General features: G+C 34.0%; 1 protein-coding gene across 1 annotated transcript in view; it reads left to right on the top strand.

Annotated features, from left to right (window-relative positions):
* The first annotated feature begins 1306 nt into the window (after positions 1 to 1306).
* LOC107152417 (X-linked interleukin-1 receptor accessory protein-like 2) overlaps positions 1307 to 19709 on the top strand; it is a 28405-nt gene continuing 10002 nt past the window's right edge. The window contains exons 1-3 of the mRNA XM_048796875.1: positions 1307 to 1769; positions 10495 to 10638; positions 16937 to 17107. Of these exons, the coding sequence (XP_048652832.1) occupies positions 10593 to 10638; positions 16937 to 17107 (217 nt within the window). The 5' untranslated portion in view covers positions 1307 to 1769; positions 10495 to 10592. The remainder of the gene's footprint in view (positions 1770 to 10494; positions 10639 to 16936; positions 17108 to 19709) is intronic.

The following is a 19709-nucleotide window of genomic DNA, read 5'->3' as shown; positions in this document are numbered from 1 at the left end:
TGGAAAAAAACAGAAACAGAGTTAATTTTAAAAGCATGTCTACTATAAATAAAATTTGGGCTTAAGATTTCACTGGAGATTCTCAGAGTCTGGAAACTCTCTTCCACCAACCCTACTTTAAGCCCTTCCTTCTCTCAAAAGCCAGAAGATATTAAGCCAAGTCAACCCAAAATATCAATAAATATAAGTACAAATATTTTTGTAGAAGTCAAAATCTAAATAATCTACCTTCAGATAATGAAATGTTTATATTCAATAACATTCCTTTGCATTTGTAGAGTGCTATTTACTTTTCAAATCACTTTAACCCATTTCATTCTCACAACAAAATTAAGCATATGAGTTTTTTTTCTCCAACTTAAATATGAGTTAAATTAAAGCAAAATTTAGTTAATGATTTTTTAAGGATCCAGCTTGAGTTTCAGTGAGAGGCCTGTATTTAGAACCCAGCTTTTTCCTGAGCACAATTGCCTTTTCCAACTTATGCACAGTACTGATAACTCAGGGTTCCTCCCTACACTCATATTCATATGCCCACAATGAAGATAAGAAAAATACATTCTACTGTCATGTGTAACTAAAGAGAACACATAAAAAATTAATAAATAAATAAAGGGCAAGACAGCACAAAACAACAACAAAAAAGAATTACTTTCAGTTCCCCATTTCATATGAAATATTTTATTCTTACAAATCTGTGTATGTAAGGACATGTACTAGAACCAAAATGCAGGATTGCCACAACTTTGTCACATGACTGGCTCCCTCTTTGGAAAAAGGCAGCAGAATAAAGAAAAGGCAGTAGGGTACCTAGTTTTATCTTGCTCAGGAGGTAATACATTGCTAGTAAGAATATAACCCTTCAATAATCAAAAGCTGCAGCCCTGAAAAAAGAGTTCTGGAAAATCAACTTCTCTGCAAAGAATACCTATTCCTGGCTATTATACACCCTTTGCAACTTCATTTGAGAAAGCAAAAACCTGAATGTCACATAAAGCATGTTACTTCCTGTGAGTTGGCAAAACAGAAGGGTAATTGTGGAACATTGTCTGGAGGAATCAGGGCCAAGGTAGAGGTGGGATGAGCATCACTGGGGAGATTAGGGAGCCTGCCACATTAGTGCATTAAACAACAAGCAAGAGAAAAAGCTTCTCACTGATATTTGAAAATTGAAGGCCATTAAGCATCTTTGGTTTACTTTTCATATGGCAACCATTTTACTGCCTAAAACTCTGACCTCTAATAACAAAACCTATACTTCTAAAAATTTGTTTTTCCTTCATATCATAATATAAAAGTATCCAATTAGTTCTCATAAAATCAGTTTAGAATGTGGAAGCTAATGTTCCATCTTTTTTTGCCACACAAACCATGTTGGCTTCATTTATCATGCTAATATTTTGTATTACTGAGTTCCTCACTTTTCTTTCTTATTTGTCCTTCAGTCAAGATACACTTTTGTGTTTTCTTATTTGAGGGTCCACATACACATACATCCAGGCAGAACTCTCTTGTGGCCATCAGAGACTTAGAATGGGAGGATTGTGTAACGATTTGTAGACTACATGGATGCTTTGTACCCAATACAAACTGATTAAAACAAGAATACTGTCTTTATTTCAGACTCCTCAAAGAGCATCTTGGAGAAAAAGAAGTTGAGTTGGCACTCATTTTTGATTCAGTGGTGGAGGCTGACCTGGCTAATTATACCTGCCATGTAGAAAACCGAAATGGACGGAAACACGCCAGTGTTCTTCTACGTAAAAAGGGTACTTATTTTTATAGCTATAACTATATTTTGTTTAGTCACAAATAGTTTAAAGTTGTATGTTTTCTGGCTTTATTGTATCATAGAGTATCAATTTCTGTTAATCATTTTGTGTCTTCAAGGAACAATATTTCTCATTTACATAAAATACCTATGATCTTCAGTATCACTAGGAAATAAATAAGTAAACTAAGCATTATTATATGTTAAATCAGTTGAGATGAAATGTACCTGATTATAATCATGTTACATTAAATGGAATCCACAGATTCATTCAATATTTTGTCTGTATTTCACCTTCATATATCTTATGTTATTTAAATATAATGATAGGAATTGTATGAAAAATTTGAAAACCATATGAAAAACTAAGTTGCTTGTTTATTTTCTGACTAAAACTTAAATAAAATAATTAATAGTGTCCTATAACCTTTCAATTATTAACATAAAGTTTATAAGCTATATTTTGTAATATAACCTGGTGTTAAGAGGCCTTTCATAGGTCAATATATTTCTAAATAATTTGGCATTTATAGAGATCCTTATCTAGAATCAGGTCTAGATTGGATAAAATGTTTATAAAGGACAAAGAAAAGAAACTCTAAATTTACAGACCTAGGAACAATCTCAGCAGCTAAAGAAGTTTCTAAATTGGCTCTTACCTTGCTATGACTCTTGATTACTGCAAGAGGCTAAATACTTTGTGTGTGCATCTGGCAAAAGTTTTGTAAATGTAGCAGAACAAATGTTCTCAATCAGTGTTCTTGTTGCCTAGGCTATAGAGCAAAAGAACAATTCAATCAGCAAGGTCACCATTTGTACATCCTGGCCAGGATGGAATTTCTATTTTCCAGCCAGCCTTAATTCTTGAGCATGACCAGAAGCTCTGGAAGAAAATGAGAAGTGTCATTATTCCAAGAATAATGCTTCTCTCTCTCTAGCACCATTTCTTAACTCTATTGTACTTGATTCTTTCTTAAAATAAAGGAGTACTTAAGTATAAATGAGTCTAATACAGAAAGTAAAGTCAGGAGATCCATGTTCAGCCATATGGTTCAGTAGGATTTTTTTGTCTGATTATGATTCCTGAATATTAGCTTTCTCATCTGTAAAATAGGGGTTATAATATCTACCTTCTTGAGTTACTTTGAGTTCAAATGATAATGATATAATGGATGTGAAACTTATTATGCCTAAATAATTTTTATTATATGAAACTTGCATAATTCCCCCTATGTTCTCCTATGTATTAGGAAACCACTTAGTCCACGTACATGAAGGGCAGGCACTGACCATGTCCAGGTACCTTATAGCAAAGATCACTTCGTTCCTGTCCATTTCAGTCTTATTTCATGTTCAGAGATTCTCCAAGCCAGAGATGCTGCTGTACTTCTGTACCTTTAGCAATTTAGGCAGTATCTGGCCACTAATAGGTACCTTGAATATATTCTGGTCAAATAAATAATTAAAATTATATTTAGTCATTGAGGATTCATGTATAGCAAGCACCATGCTTATTGTGAAGAATAGACTGCTGAATAAAATAGATATCCCAGAAGTCTTGTGGAGCTTGTAGTCTTTGTGGAGGTGAGAATGCAAAGAAAGCCATACATTAAATATTAAGAAAAAAATTCACAAAAGATATGTAGTGTTACAATTAGAAACCTCCAATTAAGAAAAATATTGAGGGTACTATAATTTAGCCAGTGGAGACAGGCATAGTCTTATATTAGTTTTCAAATAAAGTCATCACTCTTTAATAAGTAAAACAACAAACAACAATCCATAAAATTTCTAGAAATCTGGTTCTGTCAAATAAGACACTCTGTAAAACTCTGCTACCTCCTATAGTTTCTACAAGTAAACCTATCTAAAATTATGAATAATTGATGATATCAATTCTCATCCTTCTAGTATTTAAATATTGGGGTTCCCAGGTTTCAGGTCTCCTTGCTCATTGGCCAGGTAATTTCATTCAGCCTCCATCATGTTTTTGCTTACCATATATGATGAAAACTCCAATATTTATATCACTAGCCAGGATTTCTCACCTGAACCCCAAACTTGTATATCAATTTGTCTGCTCAACAATGCCATTTTGAGATCTAGTATCCATATCAAATTTTGCTTTCCCCAAACAAGATTTCCAATTTCTCCCCTCTACAAATCTCGTCCTTCAGTCTCCTTCTTTATCTCCATCACCATCCTTCTGGTTGCTCAGGCCAAAATTTGTGAAGTCATTCTTCACTTTACCTTTTCTCTACCCACATCCTGTATTGAGCACATCAAAAAATCCCATGTCTCTACTTTCAAAGCCTATCCAGAATCTGATCACTTCCATCACTGCCCCCACTGTATTCTGATGGACCAGCACAAATTGAATGAAATCCCAAACCTGAACTATGACCTATAAGGCACTTCACAATCTACTTATTTTTCCTCTTACTTTCTACAACACTCTGTCTTAATCATCATACACACTAGCCCCCTTTCTATTTCTCATGCTCATTAAGTACAGTCCCACCTCAAATACTTTACACAGGCTATTTCCTCTTCCAGAAACACTCTTTCCTCAGCTATCTCCATTACTCACTCCCTTATTTCACACAGTTGTCTTCTTATATATTACCTACTCATTAGGTCTTCCCTGGCAACCATTTATGAAATATAATTAGCTTAATTTTACTTTTTCTCTAACTTGCCTGATTTCTTTTTATTGTTTTCATTATATTTGATATTATAATTACATATTTATTGGCTTCTTTTCTTCTTCCCCCGCTACAAATAAATAGCATGAGAACAGGGACTTTATCAGCCTTATTTATCATTTTACCCCTAGTATATAAAACACAATAAGTGCTCAAAAATATTTGTTGGATGAAAACTCTCCTCACAGAGGACCAGGACAGTGGGGGTAAGAGAAAGATAAAAGGATTAATACAGAGAAAATTTGATCTGTGCTCTTGTCTTAACTACTGTCTTCACTACTGTCTTCCCTGGTTTACCAAAATACATGTTTTCCTTTCAAAAATTTTTACTTTCCAAGTTTTTATTCTCTTATTTTTGTGTGTGTAGTGTTAGGGATTAATCCTAGGAGCATTCTACCTCTGAGCTATAGCTCCAGCCCTCTTTTGTTTATTTGTTTGTTTTGAGAAGGATGTTCCTAAATTGGCCATCCTGGCTTGATATTTGCAATCCTCCTACCTCAGTCTCCTGTGCCACTGGGATTACACTTGTGTCCCACTATGTCCACCTATACTTTCCATGTTTCGTATTGAAAACTCAAAGTCCTCGGGGACTAGGCAGTTAGAGAATGTTTTTTAAACAGCCAGATTAAAAAAAAAAAAAACACAGATTGAAGAAAACATCTCTTGCTTTAAAGAGGGAAACCATTATTTTGTTCTAGAAGATTTTTACCATGCTTACTAGAATGTGGGTTCATGTATATGAGAGCTTGAAAGTTTTCAAGAAGCTGAAAGGCTGATTATGAAACATTTTCATTTTTAAATATTAATATTCATTTTTTGAAACATTGTGAACTCCAACAAAACAATTTGTCACTCACAGTACACCAGTTTACCCTCTCCATTCTAGGTAACATTTATTTTTTTTTCACTTTTTCATCCTTGCAAAAGGATGCAGTTAATCTTTTCTCATTTCATCTTATTAGCAGCTCTCAAAAATATGGTAGAACCCCAAAGAAGAGCAAAAATACATATGATTCTACCCTAATTATTTTAGTCAGACCAAAGTTTTGGTTGTCTTGAGAAACTTCAGACATATCCTTTGGAGTTACATCTTTTTGGTTTTATCTCAGCATAGACTGACCTTGTTGACTGTAGATTTTCTAACTAGAATATGAATATGGCTTTTTATGGAACAATAACTTCTTAATGATCTGTAAGTCAAACATCTTAAATTTTCTAAGTGATCAATATGAGAAGAAAAGTGATTGATCCATTCATAAACTAAAAAAGGCCTTTTGTAAAATGAAAACTCATGTCCAACATACCCAATTAACAGGGTCAGATTTTGTAAAAAAAAACAAGATGCCCTTAACCTATGCATCTTTAACCTACACTTACCACTGTCTTATTCTTAGATGAAACATTAGTCAGTAAGTACAACTAAATTTCGGTACAAGGTCTGTCCTAAATGTTTTTCTTTTTGGTATGCCAAGACTCTGAACTTAAGCTAAAGAAATTCTCATAATTATTCCTCATTCTCTGCAAAGAAAAAAAAGATCTTTACCACAAAACAGAGATGTATCACTGAATACCTCTTTTCATTTCAATCTTCTTGTTATGCCCTAACTCTTCAAAGTATACAGAAAGTTTTCTTAGTGTATTCAGGCTGCCATAAAATTTACCTAAGATCAAGTAATTTATAAAGAACAGAAACTTTATTTCCCACAGCTCTGAAGGCTGTAATGTCCAAAATTAAGGCACTGTTAGATTCATGTGTGGTAAGGATCCAGTCATCTTTTTTATATAAGAGAATATCAGAATGGCCTTTACCACCCATATTTCTGCCAATATTCAAACCAACACCACTTAGGTAATATCTAAGAATATTGAGGATTTCCCTACAGAACTATTATTCTAAGCCCTCCCCCAAATCTCTCAAGGCTCCTTTCATAGCAATGGACCTCAAAACTCTATCCATTACCCAAAAGTACTTCCACATTTTTTAGGTATTTGTTACAGTAGCTTCCTACTTCTCAGTACCAATTTCTGACTTAGTTCATTTGATTGCTACAGCAAAATGCGTTAGATTGAATAATATATAAATAACCAAATGTATTGCTTGTAATTCTGGAGGCTGGGCTATTCAAAATCAAGGTATCAGCATATCTGGTGTCTGGCAAGGACCCTTTCCTCAGAGATGGTGCATTTTATGTGTACTCACATGGCAAAAGAGGTAAACAAGTTCCCTCAGACTTCCTTTATTTTTTTAACGTTTTTGTAGTTGTAGATGGACAGAATGTCTTTATTTTATTTGTTTTATTTTTAATGTGGTGCTAAGTATCGAACCTAGTGCCTCACACATGCTAGGTAAGTGCTCTGCCACTGAGCCTCAACCCCAGACCTCCTTTATAAGAGCACTAATCCCACTCATAAAAGTGGAGCCCTCATGACCTAATCGCCTCCCAAGGGCCCCATATTTTATTGCTATAACTTTGGGGGTTGGGTTTCAACATATGAATTTAGAGAGGACAAGAACATTCACATAACAGAAAAAGTCCTCAGGTTAGGATCTCCTAACCTGCCTCCCAAATTATAAGTCAGAAGAGCAAGTTCAAACATTCCCAGCCCTCTTTCTCTCCGGTCTATTGGCTTCAGGTGCTATTTGTTCCATTCTGTAGTATCTGATGTTTGTATTCATGGTAAAGAAATAGCTAGGTTCAAAGTAAGAAAATTTTAAAAACTATACTTGTACTTTGGGTGCCTAGAAAAAGTTACAATCCCATCCCATAAATATTTGCTGTTCTAACTACAGCTATCCTCATGAACAGTATACAAGTACAGCCCAAATAAAATGACTTTCAGCTTCGAAGTCAGGGAATGTCCCTAGAAATATAGCTCCTGCTGAGATACAAAATGGCAATTGAAAACAGAAGACAAAAGAAAAGCCAAGATTTATTTGGGTGATGGCAATTCTCCCCTCTGATTATAGGATAGATGTTTCCCTTTTGATGTGACTGCCTGATCAAAGAATACAGGTTGAGTCTTGGAGCCTAGGTCCACAGTTTTCAACTTAAACACCCATCATTATGTAATACTTTTCAAAGACTTTTTCTTATAAAATGGACTCCAAGATCACAAAGGTACTTTTCACACCATAGTTTTCTTCCATAAATTTACTGCTGAATAAAGTGTCTGCTTCTTGGGAGCACAAATTGTTTCTGCTGCTGAATTTTCCCATCTACCTAATATAAATTCTACTCTGTAAATAACATAGAAATTGATGGTAAAATCTCCATTAAGTGACTTTGAAAACAGTTAAAGCTGTTCTGACCAGAGAGAAAAATGTGAGGGGGGCGGGCGGTTGTAGGAGAAAGAGGGGGGAAAGAGAGAATAGCATTTATATCATAAAATAAACATAACAGGATAAAAATATTTTGGATTAAGTCAATTAATGCCCTAAAATGAAAGAGAAACTGATTTTCAGAGTAACAAAAAATTGTATTGCTTTCAACATAACACTGGCTATTAATTATTCATAATTGATGTAAGACAGTAAGAAAACAAAGATTGGTGATTTGCATCTCTACAGAGGTCTCTTTGAGCAAGCTTAGAGGTAGGCGGTGTAGAGGAGAAGAAGCAGAGCTAATTTGTGGTGGGAATTATTTTTTCAAATTAAAATTTGCTTAATATCCAAAATGAACTCCTCTTGCAATAGATAGATTCCAATTTTCTATCACTGCTCATTACATGTCCCCTCATAATATTCCTAATTGATATAGTTTGTACATCATACCAGTCCCACTCTCTTCCTTTCTTCATTCTTCTCTCTCACTCCTTGCTCAAAAAAAGGTGACCTTTGTGATTTTTATATTTCCACTCCATGATTTTCCTTATTGGCTGGCCACCATCATCTCCTCTTTCACTCCACTTCCTTTACAAGACTACATTCCCTTTCTCCCCACAAAACCTAACATATTTTTCATAAAATGGACTCCAGGTATCCCATCCTTTCTCCCCTGCTACAGCTACAAGATTCTGTGGTACCCACCCCCATTGATGTTTCTGAGAGCTACCCAGTTCTTTCATTCTGTCTGATAAATTGTAGTTTATCTTTTCACCTTGGAACTAAAAGGTCAAAAGAAGTCAAAATTCACAAGTCACATGATATTCAGGAAGTACTACCAACAGTCTATGGAAAAATAGGTAGTATTTCTGTGCTTTCATTCAGAATAGAGCATGTAAAGCTGTGGTATAATAAAACTTCAATTTGAAGTTAGGAGACCTTAGCTCATGTCCTATATTGGCCACTTCTTTTAGGTACATGACCTTGGATAAGTGACTTATACTACCATTTCAAATTCTTCATCTACAGGTTTGAATATTTTTTGTGCTGTAGGATTATTTACATAGTAGATAATAGACTGGATAAATTTTTTATCTATAAAGTAGTATATTCCCTGTATATGCTATATGCTTTTCTTTTTACAAAGTATAACATGGTAAATCAATCTTAATTGATATATTGGTCCTGATTAATTTTTCTTAAGCAATGATCATATGAAAAGACAAGGAGATTCACAGAGAAATATTGACTATCTGATTTTCGAGAGTGACATATTGACATGGCCAGTAATTTAATTTTGACAGTGCTCCAGAATTGATCCATCCAGAGAGACTCACCAATGCCAATGAAACTCAAAAACAACTGATGTATAGACCAGAATGTCATTCCCTTTCCCAGTTTCTCATTAGTTGGAGAGCTAAATTAGTAATAGAATAGCCACTTGGTAATTATGAATTAGATTAAGGTCAGATAATCTTTAAGCAATTTCATTGAATTATGATGAGACCACTAAATGTTCTTGTCCTCAGTTAAAATATATTTCTGCTCTCATATCTCTCAGATTTAGCATTTCTTCTCTTTACAGTGCTGAACTCACATTCTAAATTCTCTGTTGATTTTCCATTTCCCTAAATTCCATGGTAGCATTCCCTCTTTTGATGATACATTCTTTAGATTTGTTAATATCACTAACTAATCTATGGGTAATTCACTGTTCCCTGATCCAGGGAGACATTCTGTTTCCTTCTATTATGTGTTGATTTGATTATGCCATCTAGGGATGCCCACTGGAGCAGCCTAATACAGGTGTAACCTGGTGTTAGTCAAAGAGGCTAAGTGATTAGCCAGTATTTCTCATTCTCTTTTAATTCCACAGTGCGTATTATATCACATATATATATTATGGTCATTTATTCAAATAAGTAGGGGAAATGGGTAAGCTAATTTCCTCTGCTTACCTTGTATTAGATTATGCTCTACTGGGGTTAAGTGAAACAGATTAATATTTCAACCTTATTAGATTTTATTTGATTCCGAAAGTAATTTTATGAGGTTGTTCTCCTTCAGAAGAATAGGACCTGTGGCCTGAGAAGTTCAAGATGGCAATCTTGCTAAGCCAATGAGATAATTTAGCAAAAACAAGAAAACATAGGCCCTGAAACCAGAACAACACAGCTTTAACAGTTCCCTGAAATACAGTTAAAGCAATAGTATACGTATGAAAACAATATAAATTGGGAGTGACTATTTCATTTTAGATAGACTTGTGACCTTTAATAGCAAATCAGAAAGAAATAGGAAAGACAGGGGAATAGTTCTGACCTAAAATTCCTATGTAAATATATGAATGTACCGCAGTGAATCTCACATCATGTACAACCACAAGACTGAGATCCTAATTAGAATAAGATGTACTCCATGTTTGTATAAATGAGTTAAATTATACTTGACTGCCATGTATAACTAAAAATAAAAAATAAAAATAAATAAAATAAAAACAAATCAAATTTTTAGAAAATAATTAATTTTACAAAGATTTGACTCATACAGATATATCAAGAGCAAAGCATTAAGCAAGAATATTTTTGAAAGAAAATACAAAGGGGTAATAAATTTTACACACAAACTAGAAATCTGGGAAAATCCCAAGTATCGCTGGTTTAATTACCTTTTCCTGTTGATTCTGTTTGCTTCAGATTTAATCTACAAAATTGAGCTTGCAGGGGGCTTGGGAGCAATCTTCCTCCTCTTTATACTGCTGGTGATCATCTACAAATGCTACAACATTGAACTGATGCTCTTCTATAGACAGCGTTTTGGAGGTGATGAAACTACTGATGGTAAGTTGTCTCCTGTTGTTCAATTAAAATATTTATTTATAATTATGTAAAAGAATATCCCTATTCTTTTTTTGGAGGGCGCACCAGAGGTTGAACCCAGGGTCACTTAACTTCACCCCCCAGCCCTTTTTATTGTTTATTTTGAGACAGGGTCTCACTAAATTGGTTAGGGCCTCTGTAAATTGCTGACGCTGGCTTTGAACTTGCAATCCTCTTGCCTCAGTTTCCCTAGTCATTGGGATACAGGCCTGAGCTACTGCACCTGGCAAGAATATCCCTATTCTTTAGAAATATGAACTGAAATATTTAGATGTAAAAGGCCATGATATATGCAACTTACCCTCAAATAATTTAGAAAAACAATTTATCTGTCAAGAAAGAGAAAAGAGGAGAAAATATTAATAGGTGAATCTAGGTAAAGGATATATGTATTTTTTGAAATAATTTTATTTTTGCAGTGCTTTGTTTGAAATAATTTCCAGAAAAGTTTAATAAGAAGGCATTATTTGGTTAGGAAATAAAATTATTTCTGTTAATGCCTTTTCCCTTAGTAAGAAATAAATTAAGAATAAATTCTGTGTTTTAATCCCAGCTATCTGGGAGGCTAAGGCAAGAGGATCATAAGTTCAAGGCTAGGATGGGCAAGTTAGCATGACCATGTCTCAAAATAAAATAAAAAGAGCTGAGGATGTAGCACAGTGGTAGAGCATGCTTAGTATGTACAAAGCCCTGGCTTTGATCCCTAAAAACTCAAAAAATTTTAAAAAATCAATTCCATGTTTTTGTCTAGAAAATTCACATGTATGTACAGATCATTTTTAACCATTGCTGCCACGCAGAAAACAAACATGGAGCTGGGGTCATGGCTCAGTGGTACAGTGCTCATCTCATATGTGTAAGGCACTGGGTTTGATCCTCAGCACTTCATAAAAATTAATAAAATAAAATTATTTTTAATTTTTTTAAAAGAAAATAAACATGCAAGAAACAGATTAAAATCTACAGAAATACATTTTACACTTCAAAGTACATGAATGTACATATTTTGAATGCTTGTAGCACTATTCTCAAAGGTGACTCAAAGGATAAAAATTTAGACTGTGTGTTATACTTTTCTATTTGCTTTTCATGACTTTTGGAAATCTTTTTTATGATGTATCAACAAAGAATCGTACTGAGCCTTATGTCTTTGGACAACCAAACAATGTTTCAGTTTTTCTCAAGAGAACAAATTACCATGTTTTCAATCAACACCAATAAGAAATCATGACATATTGCTTCTTATAAAGCCTTCACCCCTACAGACTACTGTGAGCCTTGTAAACGTGTAAAAATGCCTTAGGTAAGCCTACATTTTTATTATTTATTTTATTTTATTTTATTTTTTGGTACTGGGGATTGAGCCTACAGAAACATTACCACTTAGCTACATCCCCACATCACCAGCCCTATTAATTTTATTTTATTTTATAGGGTCTCACTAAGTAACTTATGGCCTCTTTAAATTGCTGAGGCTGGCCTCAAACTTGTGATCCTCCTGTTTTAGCCTCTGGAGTCATTGGGATTATAGGATTACAGGCATGCACCATTGTTCCTGACCCACATTTTTTGAAAAATTACAATTTGCAAATCATTATTAAAAGGCAGTTTAAAACTGAATTTTTGTCATACTGAAATCAAGAGAGAAATTTTGCTTGTGTTTTTTTTCCCCCTTCTTTGGGTTAATGGTCTTAACAAAAATGGTCTTACAGAAAAGAAGAGGAGTTCATGATTTTGTTTTTTTTTATAGTGATAGGTGTAACATCAAAATTTTGAAGATCTTTGATTTGGGTCTTATTGTTAATATTAAATGGCTATATGTGCGAGTCTTAATTGACTTTCATATTTTCACAGTAAATTAGAGAAATGCTCCTTGATGAGTAAATATGCATGCTCATTTATTTCCAAGCTGTGTATTTACATAATTATACTAGCCTGTTTAAAAGTACTACACACTCCTCTATATGTGTAATAAGAATTGTAATGCAAAAAAATAAAAATTAATAAAAAAATAAAAGTATTACACACTCTTATTCAGACGTACCTTCAAAATGAGAAATTCGAACTTGTTTTAATCATTGTTATACAGTACACATGAAAATGTGGTCAATTACCCTCTGCTCTTTTATACAGTAATTCATATTGAAAAATCTGACTTCTTACCTGTTCATGTAAAATAACTAGATGAAATATGCTACTAAGGAAAATGTCACTGGTTCCCAGATGAACAAGTGGCTAAACTATCCATTTGGGAAGGTAAAAGATGAACATCTTTTATCATCTCTGTAAGAAATGATACAATTTATTGGGTTAATTTACAATAATTTTCATCACACATACCCAATAATCCAAAGTAACTGATTATTTGGAGTATGCAAATTAATATTAAGTCCGTGCTAATATCATTGGATTATCAGGGATCAAATATTTCATTTTACATCTTTATTACCAATTATTTGGCCCATGTGATTCAAGACTGCAGTAATAAAGATCATTTTATTTAGAAAATTGTATATATTGATACAAAACCCATTGCATGGGGGAAATGCAGTATGGTAGGAGGGTATTTTAAGGGTATTCATTAGGAAAAAAATTAAAATATTTTTAAAATATTCCAGTTAGCTATTACAGAGATTTTGGATTCAAAATCTCTGTGATAGCAAAATGGAATACTTTAAAGTCAGCAGATGTGCCGTAAGGATTAATATATGAATCTTCACCTCCTTTTACAAATATCCAGTTGAATGATGCCAAATGTCAGACAGATAGGATACCAACATTTTCATTGCTTCATTTAAATATCTGGAATCTCCTAAATTTTACCTGCATATCTTTTCTTCATGTTTTTTCTTTGACCTTTTTATAGTGGCATTTCCTGCAAGTTATGATAACTATACTCTGTTTTATGAAATAAGTAAATACTTTTCTAGGAAAAATATACTTTGTTTTATAAAATAAAATCCATTCAACAAACTTTGACTTCTTAATTATTTTTAATTGAATTCACTTCATTTCAACCCACAAAAACAGATTGTTTTATTTCTTTGATCTTTCAATTTTTTGGTCATTAAATATTTAATAAATGTCTACTGTGTGGCAAGTGCTGTGCATGTTGCATTTTCTTATATTCTTCCTCATGATCAGAACATCATACACACATGTGTACTATAGTAGGAACCAAGTATCTAATAATCACCAAAGTTACACAGTCTTTTCAGTTTAGAAGTTAAGGGTTAGAACAGTATTCAGCACAGATGCGGAAGAACTGGGCTGTAAACAGAAATGACTACCTGGTGATGAACAAGATTAAAATTAGACTTAAAAACAAGGAAGGAAAGGTGTGACAACAAGAACATTCTTCCATAAATAGTTTGGTTGTCTTCTTCATAACTACTCTTTTCACTAGAACAGCATGCCTATGATGACCACTGTGCCAGTCCTCTTCCTTCTATTGCAATCTCTGCATTGTGCTCTATTTTCTGGTTCCTCAGATGAGTTTAGTTAGCATGATTTAGCACATAAGAAGGCTCATTAGTGTTGCTTAGAAAACCAGTGTCCCTGAACTGCCTTTCAATTTTAAGACAATTTTCAGGCCTTGCTGTTAACCTTATTCACATCATGTTGTTGCTTTTGCTCTACCCATCTTGCACCTCTTTGTGAGCAACAGCTGTGGCTATTCATGAGATTTTCTTGGCTGTCTACATAAAGCTGAAGTGCATTTTTTAAGCTGTGGCATCTGCGTCATTCCTGGATCACTACTTGGCATCCTAGAGTTTCTGGGACATCTGACATGGTGGCTTTGAGAGCTCTCTTCCTGCTCTGGCCAACCACCATAAGCTCTTCACCTTTAGTTCATCTTAAAGGGACAGGACTGAAATGAGAAGCAAATGTTCTCAAATGAGTGATGTGCTTCTAGAATGCTAAGTAAAATTTATTATCCAGATGTTTTGGGTGTTAACATGTCAAAGGGATCCACGTTCTTTGTCATAATTAATTTTGGATACACAAATATAGAAATACTTTTCTAGGAAAAAGTCTTTGCAGCACTAGACTGTAGTATTCAGAATACAGACAGAGTAAGTAAGGATAGGACCAGAAATTTTGAGTTTATTTAGGCATATTTGGAGGGCTATAGCCATAGTCAGGACTAGCATTGGAATAACAATCTAGAAGGTCTGATGAGATGAGTGATAGAGTCAGGTAGCCATTGCATGTGGCTAGCTCATAGTGCATCTTCAACAAATCATTGTTGAATGAATTAATATGCACTTTAATTTAGGGAAGTTTATCATATAGGAAGGCTATCAAAGTCACAGCAAACAAGGATCTTGCTGGACGTGGAGTTTGAGGCAGTAACATTATCCACCAAGAACAATGAAATATATTCTGCTCATAGGAATGGAGCTGTTTGTCCTTTGGCCTATTTTATTCTTCCAGCTGTGTATCATCGGCAGCTCTGGGTCCCAGGTGAGTAATTATAGTTGGAGAAAGTCAAGGGCCTGCAGGTGCATCCTGTGCTTGATTGGAACAGGGGCAGAGGTGCTAGGATTACCAGGAGGTTCTTACATTAACATTGCTCATGAACATTCTCACTTCCAAGTGGAGTTTTATGCACAACCGTGGAATGTGCCCAATTTTTAAGCCAAATGATCTCCTCAACTATCAAGGGCAGTCTTTCATGTACATCTGCTTCTAGGCAATCAAGTAATCTAGCCAAGGTTTATGAAATCCTTTTGCAAGCAAGGGACATGCTAAAGACTATTAAACTTTACTCCCAGTCTCAGATACCATCTTGACAGAGATAACCAAAGTTCTTTTCATGCTGGGGTGATGAAGACTAGAATCTGACTAGAATTAGAACACCATAAATCCTACCTCAGGTATCTCTAAATAGTGAGGGGGGCGTCCCAACTCCTTCTACAATAGAATACCTGTATCTTGTATGTCTATAGTTTATATCTCATTCAGCAGGTAGAACCAAACCACTAATATCATGGGTGAGTGGCTGCTTTGTTCTATAAATTACCTTTTTGTCATGTTTTAGCCATATTCTAATCAGATCTGTTTAAATGAACAATGTTGATATATTCTAGAAACAATCTTGGAATTCTTACCAGTCTGTCAAAAGGATTATTTGCAAGTCACTGGGCTTAATAAGCATTCATTTACAGTTTGTCATGAGCCTATGCTCACTAAATTAACTTTAAAAAATCTTTTTCCATAACTGAGGGAATTTTGAAAATAACACTAACTTTTTCAGTGTAGCCCTTCTAAACCCATGGGGACTAATACTTTGAATAGCTGTGTTCATTAACATTTTGTAGGAAATAATGCATGCATACACATTTTTACCTTAGAGAGACTGGCTATGATCCAATACAGCAAAAGAGGAAAAAATATACTTTCAAAGCACAGTTAACTCCCTGACTAAATATGTGAAGGGAAAAACCTAATTTGGCAATATTGGAAGGATGTATATTTTGAAACAAAGACTTCTTTTGGACCTTATGTCAAATTAGTTGGCCATGGTCTAAACAAGAGTAACAGGCAATGTATTTGTCTAAAACCCAGCTGCTGTCTCTAATATTTGGTAATGAACTGCTTTTTGTATATGAAGATGACAACACTAACCAACTGGAAGTATGGCATGTGCTTTGAGTAGTGCCTCCAGGAGGGAAGCTGGATTATTTAAATCTTCCACACTCTATGGCCAAGCCCCTGTTGGATCTCTTGCACATATTTGTACAAACAAGGTAAAGTCTGTGACCAAGTAGCACAGCCAAGCCAACTGGCAGATAAAGGGTTCAAATCCATGACTTTGGTCTATTTATTCCTACATTCAAAAACACTGAGCTAATCGTATACACACATCATTGAACATCAAAAATAATTCCTTTAGTCTGTCCTAAATAAAAGTAGCCCATCAAATAAAAGTTTCAGTTCATTTCACATGACTACTTTATGTTAAAATTGACTTGATTTCCTATAATGTGTCATGTGACTTAATTATAGTGTGTATTTCAGCCTATTAGTAGTTATAGATTCTAAAAGATGGTAGAAGAATCAAGGCCCCATACATGGAACCATATGGAAATATCACAGTGAAATCCAGTAACTTGTACAATTAATATGTGTTAACAATAAAAAAGTAAGAATAAAAAGTACATTCAATTACTTATGTTTTAATAAATTTTTCCTTTAATCCGAAAAAAAATCCACAACGACCTTTTAATACTTACCACTCTCTTTTTGCTCTAAGACAACAAGGAATATGATGCCTATCTGTCTTACACCAAAGTGGATCAAGATACTTTAGACTGTGACAATCCTGAAGAAGAGCAGTTTGCTCTTGAAATACTGCCAGATGTCCTGGAAAAACATTATGGATACAAACTCTTCATCCCAGAAAGGGATCTCATTCCAAGTGGAAGTAAGTATTTTCAAATTTTGTTTTTAAAATAGTTACTTTTAGAAAGTTATATGGAGGCTTCAAGCCATCAGAGCCAAGTATTTAGACAGTTGTTTCTTATAGATTTTTAAAATTCAAATTTCTCCTCAACACCTGTATTTCCCCTTTAGAGCATTTGAACTTTTAAAAGGCATTCTCACTTGTGTTTTAGGTGTGGCTTTTAAATTGTGCCTTAATGGCATTTTTTAATTATATTATGTTAGTATTCTGAGAAAATTATGGTCCTTCTAAAAAGTCTGTAAAAGTCACTGTAAACCATTTCAGTGCTTTTCAGTTCCAAAGCTGGTCTTCTGTCATTGTGCTGCTACTTATTCTTCCAATCATTTTTACTAATAACTCTGAATATCTGCATTCCAACCTTGTTATTCATTATACCCTGTTACCATTCCCAGAAATATGAGGAAAACTCCACTTAAGAAAGGTACATGAGGATATTGGGTACAGTATTCTCATGATGTATGTAAATTACTTTTATGAAGTGCTGGACACTGTAGGCTTGCATGCCACTTTTAACTAATGCTGCATATTGAATGCTACATTTGAGCTTTCAAAATAAATTTAGCTTCAAGTCAAGATATGTACTTTGTTCTTGTTAATATTCAGAATGTGTACATGGTAAAGTGTAATGAGAATACAGAGAAGCCTATGTTGTGGTTCCTGCTCTCAAGGAACTTTTAAGAATGTTCTTGAGAAAAAAATAAAAGAAGGACAACTTATTTCCATGTGTCTGATAATATCCTCGAGAGGAGAAGATTGATCTGGTGAATAAAATAGACAACATGATAAATTAAACACATTATAATAAAAAGGCCTATATTTTCAATACTTGACAGTATATAAAATAATTTCACATACATTATTACACTTGATATTTGCAATAATCCTTATTTTAGGGTCCTTATCCTCCAGATGAGGAATCAAAGGCTCAAAGAAGTCCAAGATTAGACAGCTGGCAAAGAATAGAGCTGGGAGTAGAACCTAGATCTGTTTAACTTTAGTTCTCATTTTGCTATGTCAGGCTGTTCATCAATAACATTTATTCAGATTATTAGCAGTCCGCCATGGTCACTAAGATGATAAGAGACAAATGGAAAGAACTGAGCTTTTGTTGTCCATCTCTTTTCTTAGGGTACACGTATATCTATGTATATCTTCTGTGTGTATACTTTAGTATTCACACTTACACGTGCATGGAAAGGAACAAAGAGAACATATTTACTGGTTCATTTCTTTCCTGCAATGTAAGAAGTATAAACATCAGGATTCCCCACACTTCAACCCATACTATTTTTCAACCTCTACTATTTTTTGTTAATTTCTCCCATTTTCATGACTTTAAATACCATTCTATATTAACTGATTCCCAAAGGAACATCTGGATAACTCAGCATTACTTTTTGTTCTTCTATCTTCCTCCCAAATCCTGTGCCACTTTCATCCTTTGAATTTTCAGTACCAACAACTCAAGTACAAAACCTAATTACTCCTACAATGTTGATTATCTCTCTTTACTTATGTTTCCTGCCATCCATTTGGCCCCATTAATATTATGTGAACATCCTTGATCATGCCACAACCCCAGTTCAATAAACTAATTGTTTACTATTTGCTAAATAATAAATTTCAGACTGCTACTAGCCCAGATTTATCTCCTAAATTTGTCTTCTACCATTTTCTCTACTCATATCTTCCACTCCAGTCAAACTGTGTCTTTTAATACATTGTGTGTCCCTTCATTGCTTTTGTTCATGTTAGTCTTCTAGGCCTATTTAAATCCTATTTATCCTTCTTCATATCACTGCCTCTGTGAAGGGTACATAATAATCTCTCCAGTCCAATATTTTATGGTGCATAATTACTTGTTTGACTGTAAATTTTGTACTTCTATTTTGTTTTGTTTTATAACTTTATGCAGCAGCTTTCCATCTATTTATGTCTTGTTTAGTCAGCAAGATTATAAGCTCCATGACAAAAAATAGGTGCTGAATCTCATTTATCTTCATATTTTACTGTTACCTAACAAAAGATTTGGTTTCATTAAGGGTCTCATAGTTGTCTTTTGATTTTGTTTGAACAGTGTTGTTTTAAGACAAGTGGTAGTAACAAGTATGAAATAATGAAGGGCTTACATTTGTGCATAGCAGTATTTGAAAGGCATTTCCTTTAACAAGGTGAATGTGAAAGTTAAAAGCAGCATTTTACTGAAAGAAAAAAAATTGTGGGTAATTCATAAGAATAATATCAATCATTAGAATAGGATAACACAAACACATGCCTTTCTCACATCTTCATATGGTATCTGCTTCATTATACACAAAGCAAGTGTCATCTACATACACATGCCATATATATGTATATTTTTTTCATTTTTTTAATATTAGAAAAAAAAATGCCTAGTGGGCTGGAATATAAACTAGCATGTGTGAGCTCCTGGGCTCTGTTCCAAAAATTGCCAATTTTTTTAAAAAGGAAATACCTAGAAGATATTGGTTAATCATTGATGAAAAATTTAAAATATTCTTATACTAGTTCTTGACCTAACTTCTTTATATATATATATATA

Source organism: Marmota marmota, unplaced genomic scaffold (assembly GCF_001458135.2).
Source record: "Marmota marmota marmota unplaced genomic scaffold, marMar, whole genome shotgun sequence".
NCBI classification, from domain to species: domain Eukaryota; kingdom Metazoa; phylum Chordata; class Mammalia; order Rodentia; family Sciuridae; genus Marmota; species Marmota marmota.
This window is presented reverse-complemented; position numbering and strand designations above follow the sequence as displayed.